General features: G+C 34.2%; 1 protein-coding gene across 2 annotated transcripts in view; it reads right to left on the reverse strand.

Moving 5' to 3' along the window:
* Positions 1-16,309, reverse strand: part of LOC136035223 (UDP-N-acetylglucosamine transferase subunit ALG13-like) — a 100,667-nt gene that overhangs the window by 12,203 nt on the left and 72,155 nt on the right. Inside the window, exons 4-6 of one of the 2 annotated variants that reach the window (XM_065716842.1) lie at positions 6,572-6,796; positions 2,410-2,532; positions 895-1,009 (exon numbers count right to left, since the gene is read on the reverse strand). In XM_065716842.1, coding sequence (XP_065572914.1) covers positions 895-1,009; positions 2,410-2,532; positions 6,572-6,796 — 463 coding nt within the window. Of the gene's footprint in view, positions 1-846; positions 1,010-2,409; positions 2,533-6,571; positions 6,797-16,309 lie in introns of both variants that reach the window. The other variant, XM_065716841.1, reaches the window with a different exon arrangement.

The following is a 16,309-nucleotide window of genomic DNA, read 5'->3' on the forward strand; positions in this document are numbered from 1 at the left end:
AACTGAAAAATAAAGGAGAAAAAGAAAACTAAAAGCCGGGACACAGGGAATATAAATGACGACCGGGACACTCAAAGAGAAATTACAGACCGGGACACAGGGAATATAAATGACGAACGGGACGCTCAAAGAGAAATTACAGACTGGGACACTGGGACACAAATGACGACCGGGATACTGGTAATATAAATGACGACCGGGACACAGGGAATGTTCGATTAGCAATCACCATCAACAAAGCTCAAGGGCAATCATTAGAATAATGAGGTATAGATCTGAATACGGATTGTTTTTCCCATGGACAATTTTATGTTGCATGTTCAAGAGTTGGTAAACCTGACAATCTATTTATATGCAGAGACAATGGGACATCGAAGAAAGTTGTATATTCGTAAGTTTTACGTAGTTAAAAACATATATATATCTATAACGAAAAGAGAAATCTTTTCTCTTTTATCTATATTCACAGGTGGGACACAGGGACACAACTACAATGGCGCGTAACTAATATGGCACGTAACGACTTACGCGCGCGGGGGGGCTTGGGGGGGCTTGGGGGGGCTTGGGGGGGCGCGAAGCGCCCCCACCAACTAGGTGTTGGGGTGGCGCTTCGCGCCACCCCAGCAGCTAGTAATTTTATGAAACGTTAATGTCATTAAAAGCGTTGTGAGTGCCACAGGCAAAAGTATGAAGCTAAGCATTCTCATAACAGAGCCAAAGCGTTTTACCATGAAACTTTGTTTGAAGATGTTGTTTATTTTTAATTTCTCTAGCACAGGATAGCTGATAAAAGGGGAAGTCAATTTTTAGTGAAGTGGCAACTCTGTTTGAAGAACACAAACGTACCTCTGCCCTAGGTCGACAACAAAAACATCAACCATAGCATCTGCTGACCTTGAATTAATGTTTTGAATATAGCAGATCATCTGAAAGGGACCAATGGCAACTCGACATTTTGCACCAGGTTGCAATATAGCGTTGTAGAATTTTGTTGGGAAATATTTTTTATCTGAAAAACAAAGACATGTTGACATTTCTTATTTATATTTTTTGGTCAGTTCCAAGTAGGTATTTTGCACTTTGCAGTTATGGATTATTTGAGAAGCACCGTCAATCAATAGAGGAATAACCATGAATTACTGACAACAAATTATCATTAAATTCAGCTTAAAGCACAGTAGAAGGGAAATTATTTTTCAGGAATTTTTCCAAGCAATGTACCACCCCTAAAAAAATCGTAAAGGTCAAAAATGTACTCTGTACTTCATTCCTCTTACCTCAAGATTCCCCCCCACCCACTAAGGGTTACACTTTCAAGAAGCTATGTTGAAATCTAATTTATAAAGATTAATCCTTGATTTTCTGTGGCAGTGCCATCTTAGGATATCTTGGTCGTTTTTACTTACATTTCTATGTAGGGGAACTATTTTAGCTAGCCATAGAAGAAGTTGCTAAGCAGAAAGAAGTTCATGAAAAGACTTTAGTGGAGAGGTTCTTCGATGCAATGACGCACTTTTAGAAAAATGGTACCGTTTTAGTTCTAAACTCATTAAAAAACTTAATTGCACAATATAAACCTAACCTTTATTAATCTGTAAAATCATAATAAATTACTGTAAACAATTTACGAAACAAAAGCACATAAAACTTACATTGTTAGAAGAACGCGCAGCTGGTTCTTATTGAAATTTACTTTTGTAATTTTTACACATTTGTTGCTAACCTTTTATTAGCATTGGTTTAATTAAATTACAAAAATATAATGATTTAAAAACTAAAATAATATAATCTACAAAAATATAATGTTATGTAAAACAAGTAAATAATTACAGTTATCGTGCTATAAAATCCAACTTGAACTTTTGTCATTTTGTTGACAAGTTTTGTTAAAAACATTTTTTTTATGGATCTGTTAATTAATAATGAACTCATCAAATAATTTATTTATCAATATAAGTTATTAATCATAAACTAGCCATGTGCTCTGACACACTTATATTTGATTTCAGCAAATTTAGACTGTATTGAGATCCGAAGATATAAAAACACACGAGTTTTAAAAAATCTAAGCAATTTTCTTGACGAATAATAAATCTTAAATTTTATCAAATTTGTGTGTTTCTATATCTTTCGATCTCAATACAATTAAAATTGGCTGAAATTACAAATAGGGCGTGAGAGTAAATAAATGCGTCCTTGAATATGTTATGACGAGCCACACTTTCACTCCTAGTCTTTAGAAAATTTCAATATTCTGAATGGCAGATATGCACAACTATTTCTCACTTTTTATGTGTGCTTGGAGGTAGAAGTGTATTTTTGGAGATGGGTGTTCTTTTTAACACTTTTTCGTTTTTTGTACAGATATTTCCTACACAAAAAGATTTTCGACAAAAAAAGGAGGCTCACCCTTGCGGTTTTTTGCTTTCCAAATATCGTATTCGACATTCCTGAATATTTTTGAATGAAGCAACTTGGCACATCGGAAGGGAAATGGTATTCCACCATGTTCAAAAATTTCTAGGGCATCCGCTAAAACGAATAAAAAATCTCAGTTAAACAGTTTGATAAAGGATCCGACCTCATCTAAGTAGAACCTGTTTCTCTGACGCTCAACCCTAATGAAATATCACAAAATATGATGAAATTATTATATTTTATATCAGATTATGGGCAACAGCCCCTTATCCTGGAAAAATCTAATTGCCTCTTCTTCAGTCTTTGGCAAATCCCAAATCTTCATTTTAACGTCCTTTTTCTTTCAATACAGATCGCAAAGTAAATGAATTTCATACATGGACAAAAAAACCGATTCTAGTTAGGTTCTAATTCGATGAAGAATATTAGGTCGGAGCTATATCATACAAGTACCAAGGCAATTTTTGAAAATATAATTAACAAATTTTTGATTCCTCAACCTTGCCCAAAGGCGTAACTGGGATCTCAATAATATAATGACGGAATTGTTTCTATCGGTCGTAAATTTTTTCTTCTACAAATGCACCCCCGTGAGGTATGCCTGTTTCTGAAACTGGGAAACCCTGGTATATAGTATATAAAATCATTGCTTGCCTCAAAATTTCTGAAGGCTTTATTAATTGTCGTTTTACGCTGCAAAATGGCACAAATGCTACGATGCACAATATTTTTTGATTATTATAAAAGTGAGTAGAGCTTATTTTTTTTTTTTTGTCTAATGAACATCAATCTGATATTCTAGAACCAACTGTCTGAAAGGACACCCCAGAAATAAAAACACGCACAGGTAACCCAAAATCTCCCCTTTTTTGCAGAAAGCGGTTAGAAACTTCTACAAAATATTTCTCTTATATGCAGAACTGGATGGCGTTATTTCCTAAAAAAATTCACGCCCTCTTTGGCTGCTTTCTTCCTGTTTTGAAAATCAGGCAAATTTTCTGTGGCTCATAGTTTTTGATGGGTGTCTTAAATCAAAGAATTTTGTATATTTGGGATAATCATAAAAACATAGTTATTTGAGTGTAGGTATTTTTATCAAAACATTTTTTTTAGAGTTTTAATCACTATTAGCACGAGTTACTTAGTTTGTAACCACTAACTGCCTAATATAAAATAAAATTAACACAAAACCAGATGCTCCATTCAAACATCGGTAAAAACAAATTTTATTGAGTCACCTGACTCTCCCTCATGACAGGGATCCTGACTTTGCTCAACATTTATATCCTCCTCCTCAGTCCCTTTTATATTTTTGACTGTCAGAATTTGGTACTACACATATGGGAGAGAAAAAATGATACAATCGATTAACTTTCCAAAAAATTGATGCAACGCCCCCGCGGGGATTTGGCAGCAGAGGTTTCTTGACAGTTTCTTCGGTACGCTAACTACAATACAAACTTATAAAATATTCCATTATGCGGATCCTGATGCATGTGACAAACGTCCGAAATTAACACCTGATATTACAACTAATTTTTTTTTTTTTTTTACATCACTAAGCGTTGATTTCTGAAATTAATTACAATCTAATTTTAACCAATGAATTTCAAAGACTTCATCTCTTATTACTTGTCTTTTAAATTACTCCCTGATATTACAACCATTTTAATATCAAGCATTTCACCTCTAAGCTCATTTCTCTTAATTTAAGTTTCTGAAATTGCCATTTCTGACCAATTTAGCATCGTGTTATACCTATTTTGTTTAGGGCTTCATCTCCTATTTGATTTATGCAAAATGCACAAATAAGGAAAAAATGAGACAGCAAAGTAAACGAAAACAAGAAAAAGAAAAATATTTCTGCTGAGATGTCCACTCAGCTGTCTTCAGTAGAGATGAATATAATAATAGATAAATCTACGGGGCAAGACAAAGAGACAAACTTTTAAAACTGAAATAAAACATATTAGTCAATTTCTAAAGTAACAGTGATGAGGCGACAAATTTAGCCAGCGTAAGCTCCGAAGTTATTTACGACAAGCTTTAGTCCTAGAAGAGGTCTCCAAGATACCTGGGAACCGTGGTGCGCCTCAAAACAACTCTTCCTCACATTCTCCAAACTTTCGCATTTACTCCTAAAATGTTCCAGGCTATCTCCATATTCCCAACAAAGAGGACAGGCACACCTACCTCACGGTTATCAGCATCATAAGAATTCCAGCGTCCTCAAGGCAATGGCACACAATTTTTTCGCACCTGCAACCAATATTTCAGCGCTCTCCACGGTATGTTCAGCCTCAAGTGAAACTCCTCTCGATACACTACTTTAATCTGCTTATAAAATGTTAGAGCACCTGGCTTCTCAACACCAGTAAGTGAAACCTGAACCTCCTGGTCCTTAAGGCGCAAATCCAACATATTAAGAATCATCAGGTTTATAATGAGCACTATGGCCTTCATTCCATGCCCATGAGAAGCCAGCTTTATCCAGTAGGGCTTTCACCTGTTTTGTCCATGTTGTATTTTTAGGAGATTTCAACATCTCACTGCATGTCACCTTCGCTAGACAGTTATCTGGCAAATTTAATATCTGTAAACAAAACTTGCTCATCTGTATAATCTTCTTACGACGCAAATTCGGTAATCCAGGTCACCCTTAAGAACCAAACACTAAAATTATTTTTCAAGCCAACTACTTTTATTTAAAATACATAAACTGCAGAGACTCCAATTGTCACACTATAGTGGCCCAGAGAACTCACAACCATAATGGGGAACTGGTAGGATTTTAGTTATAAAGAGATATTTATACATCTTCATATTCTGAATTCCCATTATGTGTTTTTGCCGGAGTAGAGCAAATGTAGCTGCCTTTCCATGAGAAGTCATCAACTTGATGCGATCCGTCCAGCTCCCACTTGCTGCGAGCACGTGTCCAGATGTTTATATCTGAGGGCTACCTTTATTTTCTCACCTTTATAAGTAAACAGCAAATCATGTTGTCCGTTGGATTTTCCACTATGCAAGATGACAATTTCAGTCTTGGAAGCGTTTAGCTTCGATTTCTTTGTTTCTAACTAAGCTTCAGCTAAATTCAGAAGAATTTGAAGCTCCTCGGCTGACTTGGCCACCAAAGCCGTGTCATCAACGAACAGTAACCAAGAAAATAGAATATTCGCTAGTGAGATGGCCGGGGCCCATTTCTGTTCAAGGTACTCTGTAAATCATTAAAATATAAAGACAAGAGCTTCGGTAACGGTTTGCCTCTTTGACGGACTCCTTTGAAGGTTCTGAATGGCTCATATGACAGTTTGTTTCTGAGCACCAAGGACAGTGAAATTAAGTCTGATTTTTAGAAAATGGTCAAATGTGGAAGTGTGGAAATTTTGACCCAAAATCCGGTAAAACAGACAAATCACAACCATTGAATATTTTCCTAAAATTAATATTAGAAGACAACTTGTACTTTGAAAAATCGAACAGCTAGAATTTATACGATAATTTGGTTATTCTTGTCTAACTCATAAGTCCGATTGTAAATAGAGTACCCGCTTTAACAATTTAATGTTATCAAATTATTTATAACATATAATTTCATAAAAATGTTAAAAAAATATTTTTATGGTATAATGGACAGAAAATAAAAACCCACTATTTTACTTGTTCTACGAAAATTATGCGCATTAAAAATATTTACTTAAAATTACATGAACCCACTTTTTGGAAGCACAAACGCAAAGACAATTTACTATTACTATTTTATCTTTTGTGAGTTCTAGAATATATTTCGAATTTTATTGCGGCAAAAATGGGGAAAAGTGAGAGTGAGAGAAGTGAAGGAGAGAGATTAATAATTCAATCTTTCTTTCATATAAATCGGCTATGTATTGGTTATGACTCTTTTTTCTTTTCTTTTTTATATTTGTAAGGATGTATTTTTCTGCCAGTAATTATGACAAAAAAAAATCACTCAAAAAGATTCATCGTTTCGGTGTCGTTATCAATGGGTCTAGGGGATTTTATCATTTATTCATAAGTATATATTGTAAGTAAGCAAACTTGAGACTACAATAACAGGTTATAAGATACGCATTTTTGTTTTAGGCATGAAGATACATTATTCACTATTAACATCAGATTTTGAATTCACCTAATATAACCTTTCCTTGTCCAGAAGACATAGGATTTTCCTTGTTGGACTTCTCTACTCTCTTGTCGACATTATCGATTTCTGTTTCAGGATTGCTGATATTCTCCTCATTTCGAGTTATATTCTCTGTAGAGATCTCCGAGGATTTCTCAAGCATCTTTTCTGCTGCAATTGTTGCATTTGAAATTCCAAAAACATTAGTGAAGAGAGTGTCGTAAAACAGAGCTGGAAAAAAAATGGAATAACTATTAAAAGATATAGAAAACTGATTATAATTAAAAAAATAAAATATTAATAATAAACATCAAATTTAACTTTTAATTTTCATTTTAAATCAACAATAAATGTAAATTAATTAATATAAAACAATTGAAAATAGAAAATTATTTGAATCTATATTCTTTACCTGTGTAGGCTAGGCTCAATAAGTTTGTTGCGGTTTTAGAATTTAAGGGACACATTTTAGCAGCAATTGTGGTATTTGTTACATTTAATTGCACTTGTTACTATATTTAGTTGCATTGCATTTGTACATGTTTCATTTCTAAAGAGCTTTTGGTGCTTGTTAATTATACAGAACACGCCCAAGAAGCAAATTTAGGTTTATCAAAATAGAATATACCAAAATCCGATGAAAAAATAATACTTTATTAGCAAAATTACGAAAACTGCGACAAAGAATTATAGAAAGCAGGATATTAAATACTAAACCTAACCCAACATAACCTAACTAAAATACCAACTCTATATATTAAATGTTTAATTCAAATATACCTACAACAGGTAAACTAAGTTTTCTTAGATCTTACATGTCAAAATTCTTAAGTATGTTCTGGATAATTAACAAGTACCGAACTTCTCATTATATTATAAGAGAGCTACCATGGAGTTGTTTTTGTTGTTAATTTTATAATTTCTATTGATGAAGGTCACCCTTTCCTTGTAGGTAATTACCATGGCTGGATTCTTGGAACTTGAAAAATCATTTTAAAAAAGAAAATAATTTTGAGAAAGAAAACAAAGGGTCCATGGCCAGTAAAAAGAAGCAGTCACATGAATATTTCGCTTATATGAAATTAGGTGTCTTCAGCGTTGAAACCGAAACAATCTAAAACATAACGCTTAAAAGAGAAACGGAAGAACCTCAAATCAAAGAAAAATAAAACTATCCAGCCAATATGTATCCAATTGCTACTCCATGTCAAACCACAGTAGTAGAAAATACTCACTATTGTGAGGCTTGAAATCTCTTATTGGATTATTATTTTATTTTTATTTTTTTTTTTTTTGGGGGGGGGGTAATTGAAAATGTATTTTTATATATGTGATCGCATACGTCGTGGAGTAAAAAAAGGGTCAGTTCTTAGTCTCGTCATATTTAATAACGCAACTAGAACAGCCACACGGTACCTACCCCGATAAGTGATTGATGGTATCAAGATTAGCCACTTGTCGTATGCTGACGATATTTTGTTGTTTTTGGACAATTTAGTACAGTTACAGAACAGATTTAATATATTACAATCAGATCTACGGGAGATAGGATTGGAGATTGAACCTACCAAAAAAAAATTCCCAGTGGCAAACAATTATAGTTATTTCCAGCATCATTCAATTAGGGTGGGATCACTGAATATTTTTTATAAGGAATACAGCAAATACCTTGGGTTGCGTTTTGGCCCGACAGCTAAAGCTACGCACTAAAGAGTTGATGTAATCGTCTGTATTGGAAAAACTTAGAAAAACCCATGGGCATGTTTGGACCTCATGTGTATTTTTCATCGTTCAATTTTCGAAGATTTTAAGTTAAAATGATAGGAAGCGTATCCGCTTGTTCTTTTTCTGGTTTTTTTAATATTTTCCTAGGATACCACAATGGTTCAGAAACAGGTATAACACCTGAAATATGGAATATTTGATATTACTGTTAAAATAGATCAACAATACGATCGATTTCTTCGACAATCTAGTGAAAATAGGATTGATTGTCTCCTTAACTGTCTCATTTGATGGATAAATAATTTTGTCGCCGTAGCTTTAATATAACTGAGCTATTCATTATCAGTGTTTATGCTCTACGTGTTATGAAAGTTTTAATGTTATTTATTATCGAGCTATTATTAGCTATTTATTATCTATTCGTGAGCTTTTATCAGTATTATGAGTTATTTATTATTTAGTTACTAATTATGTTATTTAATTAGTATTATGAGTATTATAGGTTATTGTTACATGTCAGCTTCTGTTGGTAGCATTTTCAATACCAAAAACAAGATTGAAGGTGGTGTCGTAAAACAGTAATACGAATATGAAATAACAGGGATCGGTGGATCCCCATGGATATTTCTTCTTGAAACAATTTTTGAGGCATTTATTTTTTATATTCCACAAATTTCCAACTATTCGAACTGAATAAAATTTTGTTTTTCCATTTTCCAAGCACTGTTTCCTGACACTGCCTTCATTATTGTATTTGGGTTGCGAATGCTACAGCCACAACCGACATCAGCATCAACTATAAATAACAGTATCTAATTAGGATACGGTGATATTGATGTTAGTAGAGGGATATATGACAGATTTGAATAGGCAAAGTTGCATTCAACTCTCTTTGATCAATCAATGCCCTTTGCTTCTGGAATTTACCCCTTTTAAAGAAAAAATAATCAAAAAGCAATCCTAATTCATCATTTAAAACTTCGTATTTTTCAGCACATAAAAATTAGTTAAATATAAGAAAGTTTCATGTTCCAAAAATTACAATAAAATTTAAAGTACAGAAAAGTCTAATGACAGCTGGCTTTTCTATTGCTCCGCATCTGTATCACCACATTATTAGTTTTTTTTTTAGTTGTGAGTTTTTCTTTTCCTTTTATTCATGTCAGCTTGCCCTATTGTGGAGGTTTCAAACTCCTATATACAAAAATTTTGAATTTTTTGCAAGAAAAAAGATAACGGGTACGTTTTTTTTCTATTCTCCCAGGGGTTATCGCATCGAACCAGTGAGAAGATCAAGAGAGGACTAATTTGATCGAAAAAATCTTAGGGCCCTTTTTAGCTGACCAAAAGATTCGAGGATAGCTACCCCCCCACGCCTTTATTTCTTCCAAAGCCGTCTGATCAAAATTTTGAGACAATCAATATGTCCAGCATAGTTGAAAGATCTGCCACTAACTATGTCTCAATAAATATGCCTTCGGGGATAACATAACCTCCGCTCAAAGTAGTATCACTATAATCATTTTAAAGTGGGCCATAGGGGGGTGTGTGTGCAAAAATTGAGGTGCTATCCCCTCAAGATGTTATTATGCGCGCCTGGGTCTGGCACCATAGCGCACGTGTATAGTACACCTACGTAATAGGGAGTGTTTTCAGGTGGCTGTTACGTCGCAGTGAAATGTTTTCTTCAAGAGGCAGGTGTCTGATAAACAATAGAGAGGGTTGACTTTGGTTGTTATGTAATAGCTTTTGGGTTGTTACATATTAGGACTTGTTATAGACCGTTAGTCAGGCGGGGAAGTCCCGGCAGTAACAGAGGAGAAGGCACATACGTGGGTGTTGCGTAATAACGGTATACAAGTGGGATGTGACGCAATCTTGCTTGTCTTGCTAGATCTATTGGGATGAGGCAATCTCACGTGACTTAATAGATTTATTGGGAATGATGTAATGAAGTACACATGTAGGTGTTACGTCATGACGATGTACATGTGGGTTGTTACACAATACTTTAAGAGAGATCATTTTTTCCACAATGTTTTTCTCAGGGAACCTTTATATTCCAAAGATTTGATTTTTTTTTGTTGTACAAATTAGAATTCGAAAGGGATTCTCCTCAATGGAACCGTGTCTTGGACTTTTGGATTATGAAAGTCTTCCTAATAATATGATTCGGTTAATGAATTTTACATGATAAACTGTTGCACGCATGGGTTATTCCTCTATCGTATACTAGAACGGTTGAGGTATTGTTTGCGTGTTTCCTAACCATCATCACAGTGCCGCATAACTATCCAGCAAAGCTGTGGATTTTTACTATGTTAGACGAACCTGCCAATTACAGCGTTATTTGAGCTCTATCATGACCTAGACAGGTTAAGTTATATAGCAGATGTTACGTAATATCGGCGTTATATATTTCATTACGCCAATGATTACGCATTGAAGTTTTATCCTAAAACAATAAATCCAAAAGACAAAGACCCTTGTATATATAACTTTTACTAATACAAACAAGAGCTAAGAGCTCATATGGCACTTGTGACGAGGCGAGAAGAGCTAAGAGCCAAGAGATCATATGGTTTGAGCTCTAACAAAATTCTATGAATCAATAGGTTGATTTAAAAAGGAAAATAACAGGCTTAATGCCGGTCAGGATTTAAAATAAGAGCTCTGAGTCACGATGTCCTTCTAAATATCAAAATTCATTTAGATCCGATCACCCACTCGTAAGTTATAAATACCCAATTTTTTCTCCTTCTAATATCAAATCCTTCTAAATATCAAATTTCATTGAAATCCGATCACCTGTTCGTAAGTTAAAAATACTTCATTTTTTCTAATTTTTCAGAAATAACCCCCCCCAACTATCCCAAAGAGAGCGGATCCGTTCCGTTATGTCAATCATGTATCTAGCACTTGTGTTTATTTTACCCACCAAGTTTCATCCCGATCCCTCCACTCTAAGTGTTTTCCAAGTTTTAGGTTTCCCCCTCCCAAATCCCCCCCCAATGTCACCAGATCCGGTCGTGATTTAAAATAAGAGCTCTAAGACACGATATCATTCTAAACATCAAATTTCATTGAGATCCGATCACCCGTTCGTAAGTTAAAAATACCTCATTTTTTCTAATTTTTCAGAATTACCCCCCCCCCCCCCAACTACCCCGAAGAGAGCGGATCCGTTCCGATTATGTCAATCATGTATCTGGGACTTGTGCTTATTTTTCCCATCAAGTTTGATCCCGATCCCTCCACTCTAAGTGTTTTCCAAGATTTTAGGTTCCCCCCCTCCAACTCGCCCCAATGTCATCAGATCCGGTCGGGATTTGAAAGAAGAGCTCTGAGACACAATTTCATTCCAAACATTAAATTTCATTAAGATCCCATCTCCCATTCATAAGTTAAAATACTTCATTTTTTCTATTTTTTCCGAATTAACCGGCCCCCCACTCCCCCCCCCAGATGGTCAAATTGGAAAAACGACTATTTCTAATTTAAGCTGGTCCCGTCCCTGATGCGCCTGCCAAATTTCATCGTCCTAGCTTACCTGGAAGTGCCTAAAGTAGCAAAACCGGGACCGACAGACCGACAGACAGACAGACCGACAGAATTGGCGATTGCTATATGTCACTTGGTTAATACCAAGTGCCATAAAAATTACAAAGCATTATCAAAACATAAAAAAAGCAATTAAAACTCAACAAAAGAATAAAATAAAACGTGAAAAGAGCTTATAAAGGATATATAAGCAATATAAGCAAAAAGAACCATAAATTAAAGAATAGTTGGGGTCCTATGAACCAATTCCAGAGGGAGTGGGTGGGTTGTTATTAGAGATAAATTTAATCCGTATTAAGAGCTATTTCTTAGAGCTTTTAATGAAAATTCCACGTCTCATTGAGCCAAGACTATGCATATTCACACCACCGCAACAATATTTGGCTAACCCACCCTAGCGAGCGATCCCAGGGGGGAGGGTTTTTGTAAATATAAATTTTATTAATAAAAAATTTACAGAACATTATTAAACACACAGAAAAAACACTTCAAACTAAAAAATCGGAAAAAAATCGTTAAAAACATTCCAAAATTTTGTTTCCAATCAGTTAGACCATCAGGTAGTTTTCTTAATTCTGGGAAGGATTTAATCCAGGGATATTTAGTTAGTGGGGTGTATAAAATGCCCTGTTATTATGGAAAGTTTTATATTGGTAGAACTCACCAACACTTTACTGAAAGATTTATTGAGCATCACAACACAATAGAAACAACCCTACAATTAAGAAAGCCTCCTGAAACTTTTGTTTCGGCTCTAGCTGAACATACATTCTTTTATCCCGAACATTTTATACAATTTGATGAGGCTACAGCTATTTCTAATGATAGAGGTTTTTCTCAGTGGGCGAGGGAGGCTATAGAAATTAAAAAAACATATATTTGCTAATATTTCAATTAATAGAGACACAGGGAGTTTAAATATTGATCCAATTTATGATTGTCTTTTGAAAAATGAACCAATAATCAATAAGGGAATTAAAATTTTACACAATCACCAGGGGACAAGATTACCTACTAGACTAAAAAGAGTTGCTTCAGTATTAGCTTACAAGAGGATTATTTCGCAACAGAGTAGTTAACTAAGTTTCAATTTTCATAATTTTTCCTCAGTTGCTTTGATGTTCTCATTGAAGTAACTCTAATAGCTTCTTTTCCCTACGTGGATCAGTAACGACAATTGTATTTATTATTATTGGTGGTGGTTTTATTTGTTTTTAGTTTAGTTTTTTTTCTTTTTATCTTGTGCTGAGGACGCCTAGTTTGGGTGCAGGCGAAATATCCGCGTTGTTTTAGTCTTTCCTCTCTACTGATCGTAGTCTCGTTTGAGGTTTTTTTTGTGGAGTTTTTCTCTTTTTGTTGTTTATTTTTATCTAATTAAAGCTCTGCATTATAAGACATATTACCTCCTCTTTTCATCCTAAAGCATTAACATAAAGACCAAACTCTTTAGAACTTTAATAAAGGTTCGTATAAGTATATACTTAAAACTAAGTATATCAGTCGAAATACTCCTTCAAAGGTCGGAATAATCATTTACGAGGAATAGATTTTCAAAAAAATATTTATAAAAAGAAAGCAAATAATTATGTGTTTATTTTTCTTTTTCTAGCTGGTATAGATTGGGTCTCTGAATTCTCAGTTTAAATCAGTGGGATGGCATCGATTTTATTTTTAAACATTTACTAATAAAATCTAAATAAAAAGTGGAAATTAACCACGGAAACAGAATGCAACTACAGTATTACCACAAAATGTATCACCTTCTATTTATTAAACAGTCTTCATTACTATCGTAGTTACTAAGCGATGCCATAACAGACATACCGAGATTTAAAATTTGAATTGAATTTATGAAAATCTCAAAATAAAATAAAAAAATTGTTAGAAATCTACCACAGCTTGAAATCCTGAGAATTTAAATCACCAATCTAAACCTGTCAAACACAAAAATTACAAATACAATAATTATTTATTTTTAAGGAGTATTTCGACTCATATACTTAGTTTGAAGACACACCCACAAGCCTCTGCATTAGAGTTAAGATTTTTCTGACCAATTTGGTTTTTATTCGAATATTTTAGGATGAATGGAAGATGAAATACTAACGAAGAGCTCTAAACTGACAGAACTCTAGACTGACAGGACTAGCCATAATAATCCTTCACCAAAATATTGAAGTAGAAATCGACCGTTTAATAAATAGATTTGGCGGTCTTGGAAATACAGAAATAGACTATTCTCATACCATTGTGAATCTTAAGCTTATAGCTTAAGCAAAATATACAGAACTTACAAGCTTAAGCTCGTAACTTAAGCAAAATATACAGAACTTTGAAAAAGTGGAAAGATACGCTACGTTGTTATGAAAAGTAACATTTTCATTAGTAAATTTTTGGGATTTCGTCAAAGTTGACACTATTAAAACACTATTTAAAAAAAAGTCACTAGTTAGTGCTTTACTGCCTATACTCAAAACCTTTGTTTTAAATTTCTTCTATGCATTTCTATCTTTTCGTTCTGTTTTTCTTGTTACACCCCCAAAAGAACTAGTATTTGATGTTTAATATATATTTTACGAATATACAAGTTATATCTTTATCATCTATTCTTACTCTTCATTACTATCGTAGTTACTGAGCGATGCCATAACGTTAAGCAACATGCTAATTGGTTTGACCTATACAAATTGTCACAAAGAGTGCATAACCCCAAAAGATAGTTCAAGATCAATCTTTTTTTGACAATAAAAAGCTTAACTCACCCGCTATAGCGGTCAGAAGTGCAAAGGCAAAAAATTATGCAGATAATATTAAATATTATATTTTTTATAGATGGTGAACAGGTTTTTAATTTTTTTTTATGGCGGGGCAGTATTTATAACTTACTATTTTCGTATCAATATTTTTATACCTTTTCAGTTTCAACAGATTTATTAGAACTTTAACCCTCACCAGATTTTAGATTAAATTTACGACCATTTCCACTGTCTACATACGACACATAATTGTTGAGGTTCCCTTGAAATTGCAGGGGTTTTTTTTTTTTTTTTTTTTTTTTTTTGTTCCCAAGTTCACTGAAGCAACCTATTATGCCTCCCCCACTAAAGAAAATCTAGGATCCGCTCCTGTTACTGTTACTATTAGGTTACAACTTATAACTCAGCAAATTTGATTTACACTAAAAAGAACCAGTGCACTGTCCTATCCGATGACCCTCTCATAAAGATGAAATAAATAAATAAACAAGTTTTTTTAACTGAAAGTAAGGAGCGACATTAAAACTTAAAACGAACAGAAATTACTTCGTATATGAAAGGGGCTGCTTCCTCATCAACGCCCCGCTCTTTACGCTAAAGTTAGACTCTTTCTCTCAATTCCTCTTTTCAAAAACAGTAAAAAACTTAAGCGTAAAGAGCGGGGCGTTGATGAGGAAGCAACCCCTTTCATATACGAAGTAATTTCTGTTCGTTTTAAGTTTTAATGTCGCTCTTTACTTTCAGTTAAAAAAACTTGTTGTTTTTTTATTTGATTTCTGAACGTTTTTGAATCAATGCATGTTTTGATTTTGGCTTTCTGCAGAGGAATAATTAAAACGAAATTTGCATATTTTTTTTTTTTTTTGGCTAAATGGGTTTCTCATAGTTTTGATCGAATGATTTTGAGAAAAAAGGAGCGAGGGAGGAAGCCTAGTTGCCCTCCGATTTTTTGGTTACTTAAAAAGGCAACTAGAACTTTTAATTTTTCACGTATGTTTTTATTAGCAAAAGATATACGGAACTTATAAATTAGCTTACGTAACGAACTTTTGTATTCTCATGTTTTTATTACATATATGAGGGCTTCACCCCCCATGTCAGTACCTCGCTCTTTAAACTAAAGCTTAAATTTTGTCCCAATTCATTAAGAATGACCCCTGAATCACAAAAGCCGTAGAATAAATAGTCGAAATTACTAAAAATACTTTAGCGTAAAGTGCGAGGTATTAGGAGGAGGTGCGCCCCTCATGTGCGTAATAATTTCTGTTCGTTTCAAGTTTTAATGCTGCTCTTTACTTCCAGTTGAAAAAACTTTTTCATATTTATTTTTTCATTGTGTTTTTTTAAATAATGCTAGAAAATCCTGCGCTCCCTTCATGGAAATTTTATTCCCCCATGACAAATTCTTCGATGGAAAGTTCCCCCAACATATCCCCCTCTTCTCAACCCCTCCCCTAACCAAAAAATTCCCCTGAAAACGTTTGTACAGTTCCCAATAACGATTACTATATGTAAGCACTGGTCAAAGTTCTTAACTTTTAGCCCCTCTCACGGGGACTGTGGGGGAGTAAGTCGTCCCCAAAGACATAGTTATAAGGTTTTTCGACTACGCTGAATAAAATGGCTATCTCAGAATTTTGATCCGTTGACTTTGGAAAAATAATTAGCGTAGGAGGGGGCCTAGGTGCCCTCCATTTTTTTG

This window comes from Artemia franciscana, chromosome 14 (genome assembly GCF_032884065.1).
Source record: "Artemia franciscana chromosome 14, ASM3288406v1, whole genome shotgun sequence".
Taxonomy (NCBI): Eukaryota; Metazoa; Arthropoda; class Branchiopoda; order Anostraca; family Artemiidae; genus Artemia; species Artemia franciscana.